The sequence below is a fragment of the Barbus barbus genome, assembly GCF_936440315.1.
Source record: "Barbus barbus genome assembly, chromosome: 34".
In the NCBI taxonomy this organism is placed as follows: domain Eukaryota; kingdom Metazoa; phylum Chordata; class Actinopteri; order Cypriniformes; family Cyprinidae; genus Barbus; species Barbus barbus.
In genome coordinates, this window is record NC_136762.1 from 8,832,690 (window position 1) to 8,856,341 (window position 23,652).

At 37.8% G+C, this 23,652-nt stretch overlaps 1 protein-coding gene across 1 annotated transcript in view; it reads right to left on the minus strand.

The window, feature by feature from the left end:
- Positions 1-23,652, minus strand: part of b3glcta (beta 3-glucosyltransferase a) — a 110,861-nt gene that overhangs the window by 1,639 nt on the left and 85,570 nt on the right. Inside the window, exons 9-14 of the mRNA XM_079392647.1 lie at positions 21,528-21,659; positions 10,992-11,061; positions 7,367-7,480; positions 2,896-2,995; positions 2,633-2,752; positions 1,261-1,405 (exon numbers count right to left, since the gene is read on the minus strand). Coding sequence (XP_079248773.1) covers positions 1,261-1,405; positions 2,633-2,752; positions 2,896-2,995; positions 7,367-7,480; positions 10,992-11,061; positions 21,528-21,659 — 681 coding nt within the window. The remainder of the gene's footprint in view (positions 1-1,260; positions 1,406-2,632; positions 2,753-2,895; positions 2,996-7,366; positions 7,481-10,991; positions 11,062-21,527; positions 21,660-23,652) is intronic.

Genomic DNA, 23,652 nt, shown 5'->3' on the forward strand with positions numbered 1-23,652 from the left:
ATCACCAAATCAAACTGAGCTATCTAACCGTATCTGGTACACTGAAAAATGGAAAACAGGAAATCAAATGACTCCGGTGTTGGGATACTTGCTATTCTGCCTAGACTTTTTGTCCCTTTTAATTAGTGGACAAAACACCATGGGACAGCATTGCGTGCCGGCAGTAGGACAGGGCAAGTCTTCACATACTGAATGAGTCTGTGTATGTACTTTGACCTAATTATACTTTTTTTTTTTAAGTTGAAATCTATGCTGAGAAGTTAAAGGGATAGTTCACCCAAAAATGAAAATTCTGTCATTTACTCACCCTCAAGTGGTTCCAAACCTGTATGAATGTCTTTGTTCTGCTGAACACAAAGGAAGATATTCTGAAGAATGTGGGAAACAGAGCAGTTCTGGGGCACCATTGACTTCCATAGTATTTTTTTTTCCTACTATGGAAGTCCATGGTGCCCCAAAACAGCCTGGTAACAAACTTTCTTCAAAATATCTTCCTTTGTGTTCCACAGAACAAAGACATTCATACAGGTTTGGAACTACTTGAGGATGAGTAAATGATGACAGAATGTTCATTTTTGGGTGAACTATCCCTTTAAATACATCTGAAAATACATAAATAAAACTGAAGTGAGTTATTCTTACTAATATTTATTTATTTGAGAAATAATAATTTTGACAATTAGGCAATAGTGTTAGAGTAGGAATTTTTTTTTATACATATACTTCTGGGGAACAAATGCTGAAATATCCTCATAATTTAAGCGAATAATTATTATTAAGATTTTAAAATTGTATTTATTTATCTCATTTTGCTAAATTATAATTTAGCTATGTAACAGTATATGGGCAAAACCCCCCAAATAATTATACTAGTTAAAATGGGGACAAAAATATGAAAAATATTCGGAGACATCGAGTAACTGAAAATAAATTCATTTAAAAATAATAATACTAATCACAATGATAATATTGATTTTAAGTGAATTATTATTATTATTACTAATATTTATTCATTTATTTGCACAATAATAATTTTGCTAAAATAATGTAGATAGTCAACAGTGTATGGCCAGGGGGAAAAAAAACAAACATTAATTTGTAATCATTATAATTTCAGAAGTAAATAATTTTCAGTATTTAAAAAAAGAGAAGTCCACGGTATATCCTTATTTAGATTAGATAAAGTGTGTGTGTGTGTGTGTGTGTGGTGGTGGGGGGGTGTGGGTGTATACGTGGGGGTGGGTGGGTGTGTGTGTGTACCTGGTGGAAGAGGGGACTGTGTGTGACAGGAACTCGTAGAGCATTGAGACACATGCCCAAAACCATGTCATCAGGAGCATCGTTACTGTAGCACTTACAGCCGCTGGCCAACAGCTGGACCACAGCCTCTCGACTGAATACCATCCTGTACGAGACACAACACAGCAGCACTGAATCCTCGACTTCTCCAATGCAGGATGACAACCTTTATTGAGCGCTGTGATACGGAATATTGATTTGTCTTTGCAGGGTTTGTGAATCCCACACAAGAGGCTGTTGCATGTGCACTAACTACACAGTAATTTACGGTAAGCTCATTTCTGCAGGAACTGGTTCCAAATATGCTAGCAAATTGCACATCATGTGGGCATTTATCTGTAGGGGGCCAAATTAGAGAGCTCAGTTTGCAATTGTGGTTGGCGCACTTTGTCGTCACCTCTTTCATGGCAGTGGATTTTAACATTACTGATGACTGTTTGTATTTACACCAAATTGTGTAATTATATCATTAGGTAAGTGAAGACGTCACAGGGACAGGAAGATGTTCTTGTTCCTATTTTTTTTAATAGTAAACAGCTAGATAAATCAAAAAGAGTTAAGTGATTCTCAACCTTTTTGATTTGAAGGCCTAGAGTTACACAATATTTGAAGGCCCACCATACTGGATATAGTTTCTTTGATATTTCTGCTGCATTTATGACAATGATGCTTGTTTTCATATTTTTTTTATTAACAGAAACTGGGAAGAACTTTCAATCATGTCACATGTGGACTGAAAAAGTGAGCAAGATCCTCAATTATATATTTATTTATTATAATGAATATAATTAAATGGTTGAAAACACTACTCTACTACTCTATTGTTTTTTTTGGACTTAAAATTAGGGATACATCAATATTAAAATTGTGGGCAATAATTACTTAAAACTGATAAATGGTTGATGCTAAATACCATTTAATTTAAGTACACACACACACACACACACACACACACAAGAAAATTAATGGTTTTAAAAGCCTTAAGTAAATGTATATCACAATATTACAATATACAGTATGACAAATAAATATTAATAGATGTATAATAGATTTGTGGAACATTGCATTTATAACAGTGTTATTATTTTTAAAGTTTTTAAAGATGAACTTTGAGTGCTCAACAAAGGTAATCTAAATGTAAAAATAGAGGAAAAATGCATGCATAATAAATACATTAAAACATCTCTTTCTCTCAGCTGATTAATGATTCATATTAATTTATACTTACAAAAGTGTCCAATATAACTCACCTTGTTGCTTTAAATGTGTTTGGGACACATTGTTACATCGAATAATGTCAAAATGCTGTTTTCACCATGAAGCAGACACTCACCCCCCACCACCAGTGATGTAACTGTATCCTCCCTGACCCAGTCCATACCCATAGCGCTCTCCCAGACACACTGGCTCACTGGAGTCATAGCAGCTCAGCAAGGCCTGCAGTCTGGGCAAGCTGTGAGAACCAAACACATTATGCCACCCACTAACGTGTAAATTGGTGCAAACACCACAGATTCCTTGTAAAATCATGCCATTTTCCAGAAAAAAGGCATATGTTGCCTACATGTACACAAACTGACAGCCGAATAGCCTTACCTTATAAGAGTATCATCATCTACAATCAACAGCCAATCGGTATTAGGCACATGACTGCTCAAAAATCTCCTCAAGATGGCGAATGTTTTCCCACAGTGACCTGCAAGCGGATAAAAGTACTTAATGTGTTGGAAACATTTACATTTACATTTAGCAGACGCATTTATCCAAAGTGACTTGGACAATGGAAGCAATCAAAATCAACAAAAGAGCAATGATACGCAAGTGCTATAACAAGTCTCACTTAGCTTAACGTAGTATATGTAGCAAGGGATTTTAAAAAAATATATAATGAATAAAAAGAAAACAGATAGAATAGAAAAAGAAAAGAGCAAGCTAGTGTTAGAGGCCTTTTTTGCTTTTGTTAATTGTATAATAAATAAAAAAGAAAAGGAATAGATAAAACTGAAAAAAACTGAGAAGCTTGTGTTATTTTTTTTTATTTTTTTTAAGAAAACAAGCAGTTAGTAAATGAATAAAGTGCAAGTCTAAAAGCGGCAAGTTAGAGGGTCAAATAAAGATGAAAGAGATGCATTTTTAGCCGATTCTTGAAGATGGCTAAGGACTCTGCTTCTCGGATTGAGTTGGGCAGGTCATTCCACCAGGAGGGAACATTTAATTTAAAAGTCTGTGAATGCGATTTTGTGCCTCTTTGGGATGGCACAATAAAGCGACGTTCACTTGCAGAATGCAAGCTTCTAGAAGGCACATAAGTCTGAAGTAATGAATTTAGGTATAGGGGTGCAGAGCCAGTGGTGGTTTTGAAGGCAAATATCAATGCCTTGAATTTTTATGCGAGCAGCTATTGGTAGCCAGTGCAAATTGATAAACAGAGGTGTAATGTGTATTCTTTTCAGCTAATTAAAAATTTATCTTGCTGCCAGGTTCTGGATTAATTGTAAAGGTTTGATAGAACTGGCTAGAAGACCTGCCAAGAGAGCATTGCAATAGTCCAGCCTGGACAGAGCAAGAGCTTGAACAAGGAGTTGTGAAGCATGTTCCGAAAGAAAGGGCCTGATCTTCTTGATGTTGAATAAAGCAAATCTGCAGGACCGGGCAGTTTTAGCAGTGTGGTCTGAGTAAGTCAGCTGATCATCCATCATAACTCCAAGGTTTCTGTCTGTTTTTGAAGGAGTTATGGTTGATGTGCCTAACTGAATGGTGAAATTGTGATGAAACGATGGGTTTGCTGGAACCACAAGCAGTTCTGTCTTGGCAAGGTTGAGTTGAAGGTGATGGTCATCCAGCAAGGAATGTCTGTTAGACAAGCTGAGATGATCGTCGGATCATCAGGATGGAATGAGAGGTAGAGTTGAGCGTCATCAGCATAGCAGTGATATGAAAAGCCATGTTTCTGAATGACAGGGCCTAGTGATGCCATGTAGACAGAGAAGAGAAGTGGTCCAAGAACTGAGCTCTGAGGCACCCCAGTAGTTAGATGTTGCAATTTGGACACCTCGCCTCTCCAAGATACCTTGAAGGACCTATCTGAGAAGTAAGACTTAAACCATTGGAGTGCAGTTCTTGAGATGCCCTTTGCCAATAGGGTTGACAGGAGGATCTGGTGGTTAACCGTGACAAAAGCAGCAGAGAGATTCAGCAAGATATGTATTGAAGATTTGGAATCCGCTCTTAACAGTCTTAGGGCTTCAACAACTGGGAGCAAGGCAGTCTCGGTTGAATGTCCACTTCTGAAACCAGACTGGTTGTTGTCGAAGAGAATGTTCTGTGTGAGAAAGGTCAGTAAAGTACAAGAAAAGTACAAGAAAGTACAAGAAAAGTCAGCAAGCACCTTTCAAAAAATCTCTTCAAAATGATGTTCTTCAAATCCAGCTACCTTGTGTTTTTTTAATACCCAGAGGCGAGTTGACTTCGTCTGACTTTGCTGAGAACTTTACAATTCAGCCATCCACATCACCGTTGTCATTCAGCTGTCCGAAGAAACTGTCCATCCACAGCCTGAATGGGAAATGGAATGAGAACGGAACACTATATCTCCGTTATGTACCTTTTGGAAAAGTACCGCAGACATGATGTGATATCAGCGAGTATGTGAGGAAAATGTTTTCCTAAGCAAACAATCAGATTGTGATATTGAATAGAGAATGTGCACCGTCAGGAGAATGGAAGATCCTGAAGGAACTGTAGTCATAGTAGAATGAAGAAACTGCACTGGTGACAATAATGCCAGAAAGGCACAAAAGCATCAGTGACAATAAAGGCTAAGGGAAGAACAGGATGTGCTGCCTTCAGACTTCTTAGGGAGAACAGGACCCTCTTCGCAACAAATATCACAGGCCCCTGTGGTGTGCTGACCCATCGGATAGCCTGCAGCCACCTTGTAAAACAGCGATGAGAGGAACAAGAAGCAGCCATCCCGAGGTGTGACAGTGTGTATATCAGGACTGACTCCTTTTCAGTTCATGAGTGTGAATTTGAATTTAATTTGCACTTAATTACCAATACCAGTTATTAAAAATAAAAAATCATGCTCTGGCTTCAGCCAATTGTTATTAACTTACATTTCAATATAAAACTTTATAAATTAAACACTGTTTCTAGATGATCTAAAATAAAATATGCTATATATATCAATAAACACGCATGCGTGTCATGTGCCTGTCTGTCAATAGGTGTGTTCGACTTGAAGTGGCGCTGTGCAGAATGATCAGTGTATGAAATCAAAGTACCACGAGAGTGATAAGAGAGCAGATAGATCCTTATGTTTTCGAATCGCTCTCGCGGTGCTTTGATGTCATACACTGATAATTCTGCGCAGCGCCGCTTCAAGTCGAACACACCCAGTAAGAGGAAGCCACGCCCTATTTTGGAGCTCCCACCCTGTTTTGGAGTTCTCGCCCCCATTTGGAGATCTCCAGGCTGCAGTTATACCCTTCTCCAGCAGCAGATATTGAGGAAATTACGTCTCTCCCTTTGCCAAGTGCATTCCAAACAAAAAGTCCCCACTCCAAGGGGATAGGGATGATCACTTCCATTTGGAATTTGCCATGTGAACCGTTTAGATAGATAGATAGAACGACAGATAGATAAACTAGTGTCTTTGATCCCTCTCTTTCATTACTATCTGTCATGATTAAAGGCAAGAATCCTGCTTTGATTTGGGTTTGATAACAAGAACAAGAGAGAAAATGAATAGAATCCATTGAAGAGGGCTCTTAGTCAGAGACATCATGTCAAATTAACACTCTTTTAAATACACAAGTAGGGAGAACATTGGAACAGAATGTGCCAAGAGCTTTTTAACATTAAACAGAAGGGAGAAGGTGATCAAACGAACAACGGACCCATCAGAAGCTACTTCAAAAAAAAGTTTTACTTTTAATTGAGTGTTAGGGGGAAAAAAAACAGCAGATAAGACAGTGCAAGAGGGCATTCTATTGAAATAAGGGTCTCAATTGAATGGACAAAATGGCAAATTGAAAGACTCCAGTAGAGAATATGAAGGTGTATGTCCCACTTTGTGGCTCTGATTGGACTTCCAGTTCTGATCAGCAGTAAAGCACGGAGTTCACTTCAGCATGATAATCACATTTGCATAGGTTATCAGAGGCAGACTGTCATGAAAGTTTAGTGTATGGTTTGTGGGTTGGCTTGGCAGGATTAGAAAGAGATACCGAAAGTTGACCATAGAGCAGTGGCTCCCAACCACGTTCCTGGAGACCCACCAACACTGCACATTTTGCATCTCTCCTTTGTCTGACACACACATTTCAGGTCTTGGAGTCTCTACTAATGAGCTGATGATCTGAACCAGGTGTGTTTGATACTAGAGCACATAGCATTTACTGACTGCTGCTTATATTAACTTGTTATTTGATTCTAATCATCAGAAAACAGCCAAAACTGTATACCTCTAGTCAAATACCTCTATTCAATCTGTCCTCAGACTCCAAAAAGCCACTACTTGATCCAGCCTGAAGTCATTTTATGTAAATGTTTTATAAATAAATGACTCTATCTAACAATCGTAAGACTCTAACAAATCATATAGCAGCATCAAAATTTTTAAATAAATTCCACTTATTGTTGTAAAAAAAATATTTTAATAATTATAATGACTAGTCAAGTTTTTATATTTTGTAATGAACGTCTCACATTTTGATGCATTATATGCTATTAAAAATATAATCTGTCTGTCTGTCTGTCTGTCTGTCTGTCTGTCTATCTATCTATCTATCTATCTATCAATCAAACCCTTACTGACACCAAAGGATAGAGTTTTGCTGAAAAAATAAATAAATGGTTTTAACAATTTTTACCCAATTTTGCACCTTATTTGTAGAAAATGCCAGTAACAATTCCTAATTTCTGTTTGGCTATGAATACAACAAGATTGAAACAGAGCACCCTTTTTGTACAACAGTGCCATATTTCTGTACAACAACTGATTTAACAACACATCTCACATATGATGAAAATATCAAGTATGAAAACGCATCCAATAACTCACCCCTCTCTGTGTTTGGCACTCCCAGATTAATGGTGGGTATAGAGGGATCGGCGTAATCGCTGTAATACTCAAGCAGAGATGCTTGTTTACCCCAAGTTTTCTTCACCACAGGAACTGTTGTATGGGAACAGAGAGAATCAATCAATACTTCAACATCCCAGCTTTATCTTCCAGGGCTGACAGTAATCAACATTTGATATCAAAGATCTCAGATATAATTTTTAATACTGGAGTTCAAATTAAATTTAACCCATGAAAACAAACACACGATGTGAATGCAATCCATTATAATACCATAATGTCTAAACCATCAGTAGGAGAACAACATTTTGCATGTACAGTATCTCACAGAAGTGAGTACACCCCTCACATTTTTGTAAATATATTATTATATCTTTTCATGTGACAACACTGAAGAAATGACACTTTGCTACAATGTAAAGAGGTGAGTGTACAGCTTGTATAACAGTGTAAATTTGCTGTCCTCTCAAAATAACTCAACACACAGCCATTGATGTCAAATTGGTCTGCATGGCTGTTGTCCCAGAAGGAAGCCTCTTCTAAAGATGATGCACAAGAAAGCCCGCAAACAGTTTGCTGAAGACAAGCAGACTAAGTTGAGGTCAAAAGTTTACACCCTCCTTTCAGAATCTGCAAAATTTTATTCTACCAAAATAAGAGGGATCATATAAAATGCATGTTATTGTTCATTTAGTACTGACCTGAATAGGATATTTCACATAAAAGATGTTTACATATAGTCCACAAGAGGAAATAACAGTTGAATTTATAAAAATGACCCTGTTCAAAAGTTTACATACCCTTGATTCTTAATATTGTGTTCTTACATGAATGATCCACAGCTGTTTTTTTAATTTTTTTATTTAGTGATAGTTGTTCATGAGTCCTGTGTTTGTCCTGAACAGTTAAACTGCCTGCTGTTCTTCAGAAAAATCCCTCAGGTCCCACAAATACTTTGGTTTTGCAGCATTTTTGTACCCTTTCCAACAATGACTGAACGATTTTGAGATGCATTTTTTCACACCGAGGACAACTTTTACAGAAGTTTCAAACGCTCACTGATGCTTTCCAAAAGGAAAAACGATGCATTAAGAGCCGGTGGGTGAAAACTTTTGAACAGAATGGAGATGTGTACAGTGTGTACTCAGTGTGAAAAGATGGATCTCAAAATCATACAGTCATTGTTGGAAAGGGTTCAAATACACAAAAATGCTGCAAAACAAAAGTATTTGTGGGACGGATTTTTCTGAAGAACAGCAGCGTCTGAACCAGTGCTCTGAACTGGTTCAAGGAACGAAAATGAAAACCAGAAACAAACTAAATTTTAACAGCAACAGAACCAGAAACAGGACAGAATCGAAAATCTGAAATGACCATTAACCGGTTAATAACGTTATTTTATTGTTCCATTTAATATTTGAAATTTGCTATCAACCAATCACGAATTCAAGTAGTACGGCCTATGCAAATGTGAGCTGACACATCCAGTGAGCGAAATGTCCACTCAGCTGTGAACTCATAGATAAGTCACAATGGCAATGCACTGGTGTTAGAGTTTATCCGAGGATAGTGTATGGATTCAACAGATCACACGCACCTGCAGCACTTCTGTGAATGGAGAAAACAGAATACAACTATAGGGGCGAATTGGCCATCTGGCAATTCTGGCAAATGCCAGAGGGGCCGGACCATTTTGTTTAATACGGGCCGGTAATTTAAAAAAAAAATATATATAAATAAAATTGGCCAACAGCGCATAGGATGGGTTTTTATCGCTTGCACGATTTCACTATGGTTAATAATAATATTAATAATAATAAATATTAAGCATTTGGCCCAGTCAGCAATGTCTGGCCGCCTGGTCCCGAGATGGGCCGACCGAGCCGATTAGAGGTTATTGGACATTAAGTCAAAATCAAGCACGTCATCAGAGGGAGTGCAACAAGAGCTAATTTTCAGTAAAAGCTAGATAATGGACCGTAAAAAATGTGATTCATTGTGACGCGTTTCAAAGTTCACGGAAAGGAAAACGAGACGGCAGAAAGTAGTTTTCTTTGTTTTGCAAAAGCTTTTGTTTTATTTTTTTTGCAAAAGCTTGACAGTTTTGAATGATGTCTTGCTTCTATAACAAACCAGCCTTGGTATGACCATATCACGCCTGGTGCCTCACAAGGACACAGACACAGCATATTTTTGTGACATTGTAGCGTGTTCATAATCAAAATAAAATACAGTTAAATAAACATATAAAAAGTTACAGTGCTCCGTTGTACAATCTGTTGCGTTCAGCATGACCAACGCCTCACTGTGCTTATATATAGCTGATGTGAAGGATGATGTTTTACATCGATGAAAGTACAAAGCCTATAATAGCCGAAATAATATTTTAGCATCCAGATACGTCGCGAATATGGAAACATTTAGATTCGTGCCAAATGAGAGAGGTAGGCATCAGTTTCACCTTAATTTAATTTGTTTTTGGAATAACGATTTTATAGCCTAAACGCATTGCCTTAACTTTAGAGGATTTGTTGTGGAGAGAAACTAAAAACTATTTATAATGTTTGTAAACCTTTTTCCTTTACTAGCATCTTAGCCTACATTATTTCTGAATGTAATAAAATGCGACATGAGCCTATACTCGACTTAGGCTATGTTTTTTCCCCCTCTCAAAACGCAATTTTATACAAGTAGCGTTTTTTTTTTAACAATGCAGCCAACATTTTTAAATTTCTTTAAAAAAAAATACTTTAATGTCTTTAAAGCGCAAGACCTTTTCTTTTGTTTAGTACCCTACATTTGGGCAAAATTTTGAAAAAGATGATTTTGTATTGGCTGTGCAGTAGGTTAAGAAAACGCTGTACTTTATTATTATTATTATTGGCAAAGAATAAAAAATTAATAAATAACGTTATTAACCGGTATTTTTCTACTCAAACTGGTTTCGGAACGGTAATAATATAGAAGAACGCAGTAACAGAAATGTTAAAACATTGATTCTGCTCAGAGTGAACCGATTCATTTTTTTTCCGTTTTCAAGCCCTGGTTTGAACCCTCTGTAATGTGAAAAGATGGATCTCAAAATCTCATGTTCCTTCTAACACTATCCTTAATACTTCTCAAAGTGACTAGCGTGAGATAATTATGATAATCAGTGCAATTAGATGCAACTGAAGTCTCAGTTGGTTCGTTTTTTTCCTTCACAGATGGTTCTCTGAATTCAAACTGCAACACTTTATCTGTCTCATTAAGTTTGAATTGATGCATGGTGCTTAGCAACTGCCCAGAGTTGCCGTGAAGAAGACTGCCGAGAAGACTGGAGTGATGCCCACTGGGGCACTCGGCCAAAGATCTCTCAATATGGAGTCACTTCGGAGGTCAAATAGTGATGCTTTCTGAACTGTTAAAGCGAGAGGACATCGGACTTCATCAGCAGTGACTTGAGTGGTGTGAAGCGATGACGTGCAGGGTTCGAGGAGCCACACGTAACTTTTAGCACATCATTATCATATCTAGGTGCTCTTGTGAAGAACGGGAGGACCCTTGAGAGCGAGGTGGCGACGTGTGTGTTAGAAGAGCTGATCATCAAGAAAGTACCACTCACCTCTGTCGGAATGGAACTTCATGCAAGTTTTCACCGCTACGAAGATGTTGTCGCTCTTAACAGGCTGGCCCTGGGGACACACAGGTGAAGAGAAGGTTTTGAATGATTAAATAAAGCTCAATGATATGTAGTCATCACTACACTAATTATTAAGACAATTTAAATGCTTCTCTACTGTGCAGAGCTGTGAAAATGTAAGAACATTACTTGAAAAGTTTTTTTTTTCTTCAACATACACTATTTGATACTGAATTGGCATTAACTGAACAGATAAAAGACTGATAATAAAACATTAATTAATAAATGACAAACGGAATGTACAATTTATACTGAAATACCTATATTTTAGACATAAAAGGTTAGCACACCTTTACATTTATCAATATATCAAGGGTCTAAAATTTAGAATCATAACAATTATAGAAGGCCACACCTTATAGACTCCAGTTAACTGATTAGGTTTGCTCAGAAGCATTGAAATACACTGTATTATCATCTTGAGCACTGTTGCTATTGTCAATTAAAACTATGAAAATCATTGAAATAAAGCTGAAATAAAATATGAATATTAGACGAAAGCTTAAAAAATTAGAAATGTTGCCTTCATAACCAATTGAAAGAAGTTGAAGTTCTTGCTAAATAGAAATATAAAAAAATACAATAAAACTGAAATTATAAAAAATAAAAGTGACTAAATACTATATAATAATTAATACTAAAATAACACTGATGCCAAGAGAAAAGAAAATGCACCTGAGCTAAAAAATAAATAAATTGAGGCTTTATTTTATATTAATTTTTATTTGTAAACTGCACATTTGTAAATAACATATCTGTACAATAATTTAAACAACTACATTTTTTTATATATACTTCTACTTCTGTGTACAGTGCATTATTTAATTTTCTGTTTTTATTATATTAGTGTTATATTCCATCTCTACTGTGTTATTCCTATGTATGTCTGCACTGTCATGTATGTTTGCACAATTTCCATACTTTCATCTGCACTGGAAGCTCCTCTCAAATTCCTTGTGTGTAAACATACTTGGTAATAAAGCTCTTTCTGACTTCTGACTCTGATATTAGCAATAGGTTTTTAAAAATCAGTCTCAGTTGTTGAAACTGTACCTGTGAAGTCACATCAGTCACGATTTGCATTTTGGAGGCATCCCATTAATTTGAGGGATATTCCACATTAGTGTATTTAGTCACCCTTCATAAACCTTTCTAATTTGCCACTGTGAATCACGACAGGTGTTTTCAAACCATCAGCACACAGTATTATACCAAGATCATTTACTCACTAGTAATTTTTACTAGCATAGATGCAAGCTTTAAGAGTCACAAACTGTAATAGGTTGTTTATACTCATTGATTTTCACCTTTCAACATGCACTGCAGTCCCGTATTATGCCAGTGTGTTTCTGTGTATTTCTGGTTGAGGTTTTGGCTTTGGATCTGAGGAGAGCATACAAAGGCCTGATAACATTAACTGAGGTAAAAGTGCTCAGCACTGCTGTGAATATTAATGCCAAGAGATTCTGGATGTTGTTGTCAGAAGAGACAAAACATAGGAGCAGGAGAGGATGATAATACTGGTGCCCTTGAATAGCCTGCAGTGGAGATGGCTGTTGAAAATAGGCATGGTTATTTAAAATGTAACTTCCCTTAAAGGGGTCATTGGATGCCCATTTTCCACAAGTTGATATGATTCTTTAGGGTCTCAATGAAAATTCTATAACATGCTTTGGTTAAAATTTCTCATTGGTAGTGTAAAAAAACCCACCCTTTTTACCCTGTAAAATCAGCTCTGTTTTCAGCAAGCTGTTTTTTAGTCCATGTCGCTTTAAATGCTAATGAGCTCTGCTGACCCCACCCCTCTCTTCAGTGGAGTGATGAGCAGACTGTAAACTTCAGCCGTGAAACTGGCTAACTAGCACATTATTAGGAAAGGTGATTTGCAAAGATTCATTAAAAAAAACCCTTATGCTCACTTCTGTAGATGAAGCTGGATCACGAATGATTCGTGCGAACATAGACACATTTAGGCAGATTGGGGATCGGCGCATTCCTTTCAAAACAAAAGTAACGTTAATCCACTGTGTCTTCAGCAGCTCAGATGTCGAGAGTAAATGACTACTGCTATATTCATTATTACATCCAACAATAAAACACCTCAATCGCTTAATCGGAGTCATTCTTGTCTTCCCCTGCATCGGAGACGACACAATGGCAGACAGCTCTCAGCTATCTCAGAGCGGGTAAGGTAAGACGGCCTCGTCAATCAACTATTGTGGGAGCAGCCTGTGCAGAGCTATATCATTCTGACAGGAATCTCAGAACAGCCTGATTTAAGAAAGGGGATTTAAAAAAAAAAAAACACTGGGTGGATTTTTATCATTATATGATGGATGTGTACACACACTTCCAACACACGTATGACGCTACATGGCATTCGCTGTAAGTGGATTATTGTTTCTGCGCTGATGACAACTAATTTATTCACTTGATATCTTCAAGACTTAAGTCCTCCTATGCACATCACTGCCTGTACCTGTATTTGGGTACTTGTAAAACTTAATTGTAAATTTTAAAGATCATGATTATGATATTTTAATGTGAATGTGATGTGAATGTGAAGTGACATTCAGCCAAGTATGGTGACCCATACTCGGAATTCGTGCTCTGCATTTAACCCATCCAACGTGCACACACACAGCAGTGAACACACACACACCGTGAACACACACCCGGAGCAGTGGGCAGCCATTTTATGCTGCAGCGCCCGCGGAGCAGTTGGGGGTTCGGTGCCTTGCTCAAGGGCACCTCAGTCGTGGTATTGAGGGTGGAGAGAGTGCTGGACATTCACTCCCCCCAACTACAATTCCTGCCGGCCGGAGACTCGAACCCGCAACCTTTGGATCACGAGTCCAACTCTCTAACCATTAGGCCACGACTTCCCCTAGCTGACTGAAGTTATACTTACTGACTTGAATGTGTCTTTTCATCCCAGCCTGGGAAGATTGATTATATCATTACATCATCGCGAATGACGTCATTACGTTAGGGCGTAAAAGAACCGATGAACCGGTATTTTGAACCGGTTCATTGAAACGAACTGTCCCGAAAGAACCGGTTTCGCGGAAAAGAACCAGACTTCCCATCACTAACTCCTTTGTCAGTCTATGTGAGAGACGCGTTCAAAATCAGCACATGGTAGTTTTCTAGTGGGCTTTGTTTTCAAGTGTGCAACTCAAAGGGTAGAAGGGTTACGTATGGCTCTACATGACATTCGCTGTTCTTCTGCTGGCGGTTATCAAACAGCGTTGCATTACTTTGGGCACCCCCTTCTGGATTGGGGGTATATTACCTGTATTTGTCTAAGACTTCTAAGATATCTGAAGACTTTCCATTTCTTTGCCCTTAAAAATTCCTTGACTGACCTGGCAGGGTGTTTTGGGTCATTGTCCTGATGCAATATGAAGCACTTCCCAATGAATCTGGTGACATTTTCTTGAATATTGGTAGGCAAGATGGTTTTGTACCCTTCCAAATTCATTCTGCTATTGTCATCATACATTAAGTCATCAGTAAAGTTGAGAAGGCCTGTTCCAGAGACAGCCAAGCAAGCCCATGCCATGACAACACCACCACCACGCTTTATATGATATGGCCACAGCCATATCACCCTGCAGCCCAAGACCGGTTGCCCACTGAAGCTAAGCAGGGTTGAGCCTGGTCAGTACCTGGATGGGAGACCTCCGGTGAAAACTGGGTTGCTGTTGGAAGAGGTGTTAGTGAGGCCAGCAGGGGGTGCTCACCTTGCGGTCTGTGTGAGTCCTAACGCCCTGGTATAGTGACGGGGACACTATACTGTCAAAAAGCACCGTCTTTCGGATGAGATGTTAAACCGAGGTCCTGACTCTCTGTGGTCATTAAAAATCCCATGGCACTTCTCGTAAAGAGTAGGCCAAATTCCCTCCACTGGCCCTTGTCTATCATGGCCTCCTAATAATCCCTATACACCTGATTGGCTCTATGACTCTCTCCTCTCCACCTGTAGCTGGTGTGTGGTGAGCGCACTGGCGCCGTTGTACTGTGGCTGCCGTCGCATCATCCAAGTGGATGCTGCACACTGGTGGTGGTTGAGGAGAGACCCCCCCCACTTGATTGTAAAGCGCTTTGGGTGTACAGCAATACACAATAAAGCGCTATATAAATGCATCATTCATTCATTCATTCATTCATTATATATGAGACCTCCTGGGAAAACTAGTTTGCTGTTGGAAGAGATGTTAGTGAGGCCAGCAGGGGGTGCTCACCCTGTGGTCTGTGTGGGTCCTAACGCCCCAGTATAGTGACGGGGACACTGTACTGTAAAAAGCACCGTCTTTCAGATGAGACGTTAAACCGAGGTGCTGACTCTCTGTGGTCACTAAAAATCCCATGGCACTTCTTGTAAAGAGTAGGGGTGTTACCCCGGTGTCCTGGCAAAATTCCCTCCACTGGCCCTTATCAATCATGGCCTCCTAGTAATCCCCATCCACTTGATTGGCTCTATCACAGTCTCCTCTCCACCTGTAGCTGGTGTGTGGTGAGTGTACAGGTGCCGTTGTACTGTGGCTGCTGTCGCATCATCCAAATGGATGCTGCACACTGGTGGTGGTTGAGGAGAGACCCCCACATGATTGTAAATTTGTCTCATATTCATCTTTTAATCATATTTATAAATGTCTTGACTCCACAGCCAACAGAGCAATTTTGTCTTTACTGTTCCAATACTTTTGGAGGGCACTGTATATATATTAGGGGTGGGAATCTTTAGTCACCTAACGATCCGATCTGATTCCGATTCTGGGAGTCACGATCCGATTCCAGAACGATTCTTGATCTATTTTTTTTCCCCTTATTAATTAATTGAGAATTTTAAAATCCTTACATTTACATATCCTTACATAAGTAATTAAGTATTTTTTAAAATAATTACAAATTAAAAAAAATAATTAAAACAGTTGTATGTTAAGAATTTTAAACTAATATAACTTCAAAACATACAAGCGAGTAGCAAATAATAAAGAGGAGCATAGAAACATATAACAAACAACAAACAAAGAGTGCTTTCAGTATTTAAGATTATCTGAACGTTTTCCATTCAAGAACTGTAAGTGATTTTTCTTCATCTTTACTGTCGTTTTTACTATAACATCATAGTCAGCGGGAAATTTATTAAGCTGCATTCACGCATGGATCTCTTTTGAAATATAAGAAATAATGTGGTTTGTCCTGTCCGTTAAATCCCTTAAAACATAACTGGCTGCGTTTACATTAATTTTGCATCATAAAACCATTTTGAGACACATTTGAAATTGAAAGCAGCCTTCTGTTAGTGAGGTTCATATTTTAAATATATAAGTCCACTGCATTACAAACCACATAAATGATGACTTCGTAGAGCATTTGTAAGGAAAATACTGATGGGCGAGACCACACACTTCAAATGTAACATCAAAGAAAGCACATCCTGTGCAATGAAGCCCGTGAATGTCGTTGTAATTCGCTTCAAACTTTCCGAACTTTATGAAAGATTATTTTACGGAAGCTTCGAGAGGTGTGTATGTGTGTGAGGAATTGGAAGCAAGCAGAATACGGGTGTTTCTAAAGCAAACTCAGCGTCATTGCACATCTAGTTAAAAACTTAAGCCCAGAATCGATCCAGAAACGTTGGAGAGAGAATCACGATGCATTGATGGATCAATTTGTTTTCCCATCCCTAATATATATACAAATATATATATATATATATATATATATATATATATATATATATATATACACACACACACATTTTTTTTTTTGTTACCTTTAAAATTTTTAAAATACATTGTTATTTGCAATTAAAACCTCAAAGTGGCACATAAAGTCAATTAGACTGTAATATTTATAATAGAAATAGATGCACTTGATAGTGATATACGTGAACATATATATTGTTTATATTATATACAGTGCACAGCATAAATGAGTACACCCCCTCTGAATAAATATAAAGATGTATTTTCTTAATGATCACTAATATAATTCATGGAAAGATGGCAAAATTGAAATGTATTAAACATATACTTAATAAAATATGCCAATATTTTCTGTAAGATAAGTAAATTAGCCAATTTTTTTTTTTAAATGAAGGATTGCAGAAATGAGTAGACCTACACCCTAGATTTAATTCAGCAAATGTATAATATTTTAGTACTTAGTATGTCCTCCAGAACTTTAAGTATACTGCTCTGACTCTCTTGGCACTGAGTGTACAAGTTCATGACAAATTTTCACATCTGTCCTGTTTAACTCCTGGAGGACGGCCTCCTTAAATGCTGTGGATTTTAATAGGGAGTTTTGCTCAGCTCGTCTCTACAGAATCCCCCACAGCTATCCAAGAGCGTTAAGATTGTGTGAAATACATGTCCACTGAAGGATTTTCACCTTGGGAGAATGAATATCTTCATAGTCATGCTGAAAAAATGCCCAACAATGCAGGGAATGAGGGGAGGGAAGCATCTTCTGTTCAAGTTTTTGTATTCCATCACACAGTGTGTGAGAATTCATGACAGTGTTGATAAAGCACAACTCCCACACACCTTCAGCACTCACTCATCCCTATATAAGAGTTTTACTACCACTAAACGTCACTGTGGGCACCAAACACTTCTCACTGTACTCCTCCTCTAGAAACACCAGAACATTTTGGATGCTTTTGGATCCGAAATGATTGACTTGGTCTCTTGAGGCCAGAGTATGGATACCCAGAAGTCTCTATTTTGTAAATATGGGCCTTGGAAGAGATTAAATGAGTTTATTTTGTAATTCTAGTGGTGACAACAACCATGCATGTCACTTCTGCAGGCTGCGCCATACTCTGTGAGATAAAAAGTCTCTCTTTTAATAGCTTTTGCCCGCTCTGAGACACTTACATGTTATTTCTCATGCTCTTTTTCTAGCAAAAATTCACTCATCACTAAATGAAAACTTAAAGTGAAGACCTGATTATTTCAGGAGCCTTGTCACAAGTCCATTGTTTTTGAATGTCGGTGCTACTTCTGCTATATTTTATATTTCTCTCATACCATTGTCCACTTTTATGCTAAGAAATACAATAGGGTCTGGCTTTGTCCATAAGCTATATTACGTGTTGTATTTAAAATGATTTTCTATGGGAAGAAAATGTTTAACGTGCAATTTAACGCATTGCGTCCTTTTAATATCACAATGCATTTCATAATGCACGTTCATATCTACTGTTCTGTATCTTTGTGTCAACAAGACTTATAGGTTAATGAATTGTCTTTATCATCTTCGTCAAAGACTACAGAATACCCTTAAGTTCCTTATTAGGGGTTCAAGCACGCATTTACAAAAGATGTGTGGCTACGTGTACCCAAATGCCTATAAAACCTAAACGAAAACTCAAAACATTATGAAACTTCCGTGTTTTTGATCAAATTTATGCTGTGGACTGTATTTACATTTAGGCATTTACCAGACGCTTTTATGCAAAGCAACTTACAAATGAGGACCACAGAAGCAATCAAAACCTTAAAAAAAAAACAATATGTAAATACTGTGACAAGTCTCAGTTAGCCTAAAGCAGTACACATAGAAAGGTTTTTTTATATAATAAATAAAAAGAAAACAAGATAGAAAAAGAAAAGTCGAAAGAAAAGAAAAAGAATTTTCACAAAATTACAGTTTTTTTCTGTGTTTTTGATCAAATAAATGCAGCCTTGATGAGCATAACACCGTATCTACCCTGGATGCGAACAGCGCGGTGTGACAAAATACAATAGAATCAGCGATGCTGTCTACACTGGATCCCCGACAGTAAACTGATGCCGCGTTCTATTTATGACGTACTGACACAAAGTTCAAATGATTTTTAAAGGTCGCTTTGTCACATCCAGTGTAGACTGACTTTAGCTGTTGCAGACTCAGTGTAAGAAAAAACTTTACAAATCTGTGTGTATGTATGTATGTATATATATATATATATATATATATATATATATATATCAGTGGCGGCTGCTGGTCTTTCAAAGAGGGGAAGCTCATTTTCGGCCTACATCATAAAAATTGTCCATTTATTTATACGTAAATTCTGCCATCGTGTGCAGTTTGCTAGCTGGCTAGTTCACCGCCTGGCCTACTGTATGAATGAATGAATGAACAAACGATCTAAAAAAAAAATTAAACTCGATGGAGGAAATGTGGGAATTAGGTTAAACTGAAACAAGGAATGTGGTGTATAATTGTGTGAAATGTATAAAGAAAATTGGCCAGCAATTTCGCCAAGCAAATATCAAGAAATAGGTTGCAGCAGTTTGTCTTTTGACTACACTTGCAAAGTCCATTATGGGACTGAGCTCGAATCAGTGTTGCCAACTTCTTTCGATGGAAAGTAGCTAAAGCCAAATGACGCCAGATGACGTCATCCGCTAATTAGCATATTCCCTACGTCATCGCGTCATATTACCTTTTACATTTGTTTGTCTCTCTGTGCTCATACTGTATTTTAATGCAGCCAAAACAACAAAACTGTTTTCCTTTATATATTTTACTGTTTATGTTGTCAGTCAACGGGATAAATATGAAATAGTGACTGAAATGCAGCCCTTTAAGAATACATAACCAGCTCTCCCTCCCAAGAAGTTAGTGCACAAAAATACTAATTTATAATCGAGCCGTCGTCTGATTAAATCAAATAATACACACAAGATAAGACAAGACAATTCCTGTGCTGTGATTTCGGCTATATTTGCATGTAAAATTAGAGAAGCAACATAATATCTATTTGAACTGAACGCGCTGCTCCTCTCGGCTGCTCACTGAACAGAGAAAGAGGTGCGTGCGCGCTCACCTCGCGCCGTTGCGGCAGTACCAGCGATCACAGAGACTCGCTAAGTTTTGTCAAAGAAGTCGCTAGTCACTTTTGGGGAAAAAGGTCGCTAGGGTGGTCTGAAAAGTCGCCAAGTTGGCAACATTGGCTCGAATAGCTTCAGCATCAGCTACTTCTTATAGGACACAATCGCTGTCAATCAAAAGGAGATGCAGTCTTTCGACAAACCCTCCAATCATCACGCAGAAGCCCGGAGTCCGGCCCCGCCCACTCCTCCATTCACCCCCAGAGACGCTGAGCGTCCGGGGGCGGGACATAATCGCAGCATTTATCCAATGAGCGTCTAGTTTTGAAGCACTGAAAAAAACTGTTCAAAGCAGCCCCATAGAAGTCAATGGACGCTGGGCTTCAACAGGGAAATACACTGATGCTACGGGAATATATGAGAAGGAAATCGAGTCACCTGCTATATGTAGCTGATTCTGAACGAACTCGTCTTCGGGATGAACGTGTTCTAACGCATTTTTAATCAATAAAATGTTAACACAATAGTACATGTTTGACAATTAATTTTTTGACATTATAGGGGAAGCCGAGCTTCCCTTGCAGTCTTAAAGAAATCCCCACTGATATATATATATATATATATATATATATATATATATATATATATATATATATATATATATATATATTATTGTTTTATTTAATATTACAAATGATAAAAAATCTTGTTTTTTTACTTAAAAATATCTGCTTAATTTTTCAATTCAGTGTAACACTCACAATTGTCTGCATGTGTGAAAGAAAGTGACTAAATTAGAAATAAGGAGTAAGTAAAATACTTAATATAACTAGAAGTATAAAAGCTTGTCAAATAAAACTCTCTAGTTCACTCGATTCCCAGCAGCTTATGAATTATGTAATATAATGTTTCCAAAAGAAAGCACAAAGTGGCACTTAAAATCAATGAGCTCGTAACGGTCCATAATGGAAACAGGCGACAGACACTTTAATGTGCTTGATGGTGATGTCTGCGAACAAAACGACTTCACATATTCATTGTCATTTGAGTTTTAAGCATAACAATTATGCAGTGAACACAGGATGAAAAGATGAAAATGCTCATGACCAGCAATAGATTAAGATAAATGGATGTTTAATTAAACTCATAATTTTTGATAAGAGACTTAACACAGATTTATAATAAGCGATCTGTCAAAATATCCTCTTCATCATATTCATGTACTGATGCACTGGATTGATTTTCCAAAGGTCGCATGCGCACACGGTTGTTAGATGTGCTGTAGGAAAACATTATGTACCAAATTACAGTGCAGCTTTTATCTCAAATGGATAGTATTTTCTTAAAGGGTTTTCTTCTGTGGAACGAACACACACACACACACACACACAAATCATCTTCTTAAAGTATAAGTAATATGATATTCTTTCACTGAGGTGTAAACTCTGACACTCCATTTCATTTATTCATTTAGCAAATGCTTTTATCCAAAGTATTTCAGCACAAATGACATTCATCACTTCTACCCAAGGTTTGCACCTACTCTCCTCTCAGCCTTCTCCCCACACTGATTAGGTGTGTGTGACAGGTGTGTTAAGTGCTCGGTGTGGATGTTACCTACACACAGTGTTGAATGGCTGCTAACAGTGGTGGCACAGTACTGAGCTCTTGGATTATGCTCTGGTATTGTGCAAAGCTCTGGAACCCCTGTCAGTCGAGGTCCCTTTCCGTCCTCCCAGATATACAGCGCAACCTGCAGGAGAAAAAGAAGAATGATTTAATAAACCATTAAAGGGGACCTATTATGCAAAAATCACTTTTATAAGGTGTTTGAACACAGTTGTGTGGTCGCAGTGTGTGAAAACAACCAGCCTATAATATTAAAAATCCACCCACTCATTTTTTTTTATAATCTAAAAAAATAATAAACAGTCTCTCAGAACGAGCTATTTCAGATTCTCCTTCTGTTCACGTCACCGAGGGGGAAAAATCCCACCCATTTGTGACGCTGCCCTGTAAGCATAGACACAGCCCTGAGTGAGAAGCAGCAGTCCGACGCCGCCATTACTGATTACTTGCTGTAGCTGCTGGAGATATAATGTCAGCGCCAAAGAGGCATTTCAAGTGTTGTGTTTTGGGATGCACTAACGAACATAGGAGTCTCCATAGACTTCCTCCATCTGAGCCGCTGAGGACACTGTGGTTAAGTTTCATTGTCTAAGGAAATGTCCCGGAAAAAATCAGTAAAGTCCCCAATACGTGTAGGGATCAATACCAACGCTTCATGCATGAACATCAGCTCCAGACAAAAGTATAATGCGTTTGTTTTCCAAATTGCCCTTCTGAAAGAGCTTCTTGGCACTCTGTAAGACTAATGATGCTAAAGCTACCATTGTCTCTGACTGTTTTTACTGGTGCTGCTCATGAATGATCGTGAATAGGAATGTGGTAGTTAAAAGTTGCATATGAAAGCAATGTGAGCATAAACGAAGACAAAGAAAGTTTCTCCCACTCAAAATTCATGCATCTGATTGGCCACTCCACCCAAAAGGTGGGTGCGGCTATGAACTATCAAAAGTTCCGAACTCAGACTAATCGTGGCTCAAAGCTATTCTTCTTGGGACGGCCACGCTCCGAGACTCTGCAAAACTCTCCTCGAGTTTAACCTTCTGGCAGTTTTACCTTCAAGTAACTTTGTGGACTCGCTGTGGGCTTTCCTATCTTCAGAAGAACCAAAGGGAAATCTCCATCTCACTCCCAAAGAACTCATCAAGAACCTCTTGTCTACCGCAACAGCAATCTTGTTCAGCAACAAAACCAATGCAAGTAACCGTTTACAACTATTTAGATGCATGTTTAAGTTTGAGCCCCTTTTTAAGGTGAATTTTGATTCTCTGATGATTCTCATTTGGTTGTGGTTAATTGATGTGAAATACTGCCATTCTTTTGCTCTTCTCTCTCTCTTCCTTACTTTCCTTCATTCCGTATATATGTCCTTTGTTTAATTTAGATGTATGTTAGCTATAGTCCCATTTATTAAATCCCTTATATTCACAACTGATTGTCTCTGTGTCCTGCTCATGATTCGAAGTCACTGAATGCTGCTCCTTGTTACATGCTAAACTACTGCTGGTACTGTATGTAGGAAAGCTATTGTTCCTTGGCCAGGAAAATAATCTTTCCTAGAATTGATAAATAATTATATTGTCTGGACGGACAGATCAAATAATTGTAATATTGATTCTGCTACAGTTAATTCTAAGCTCTAATCGAAATATTTATTAATTATAACCAGTTATAATTAATGATAAATATTTCCCTTTTGAGCTAATTTGCTACACTATAAAAATTTATCTGTCGGGTATTTTGAGCTAAAACTTCCCATACATACTCTGGGGATATCAGAGACTTATTTTGCATCTTGTAAAAAGTAGCATAATCTGTCCCCTTTAAAAAAAAAAATTCTTTATGTGCACATTATGTGTTTCTGAAACACATGTGAAAGAAATTAAATTATACTCCAGTTTTAAAATGTGCTTCTGATTACAGATAGCCTTATTACACAAGATTTGAATTTTAAATAAACCCAGTTCGAAGGGAGCGTAATTTGCTTTTTGGGTTTATTAATATAATTGTTTATTAATATTATTGTCTATATTATATATTGTTTTTTTTGCTGCTTTGTACATTGGTTATTGGCTATTTCTTGTTATTTTGTTTTTATTACCTGTGTCCTGTCCTGTTAC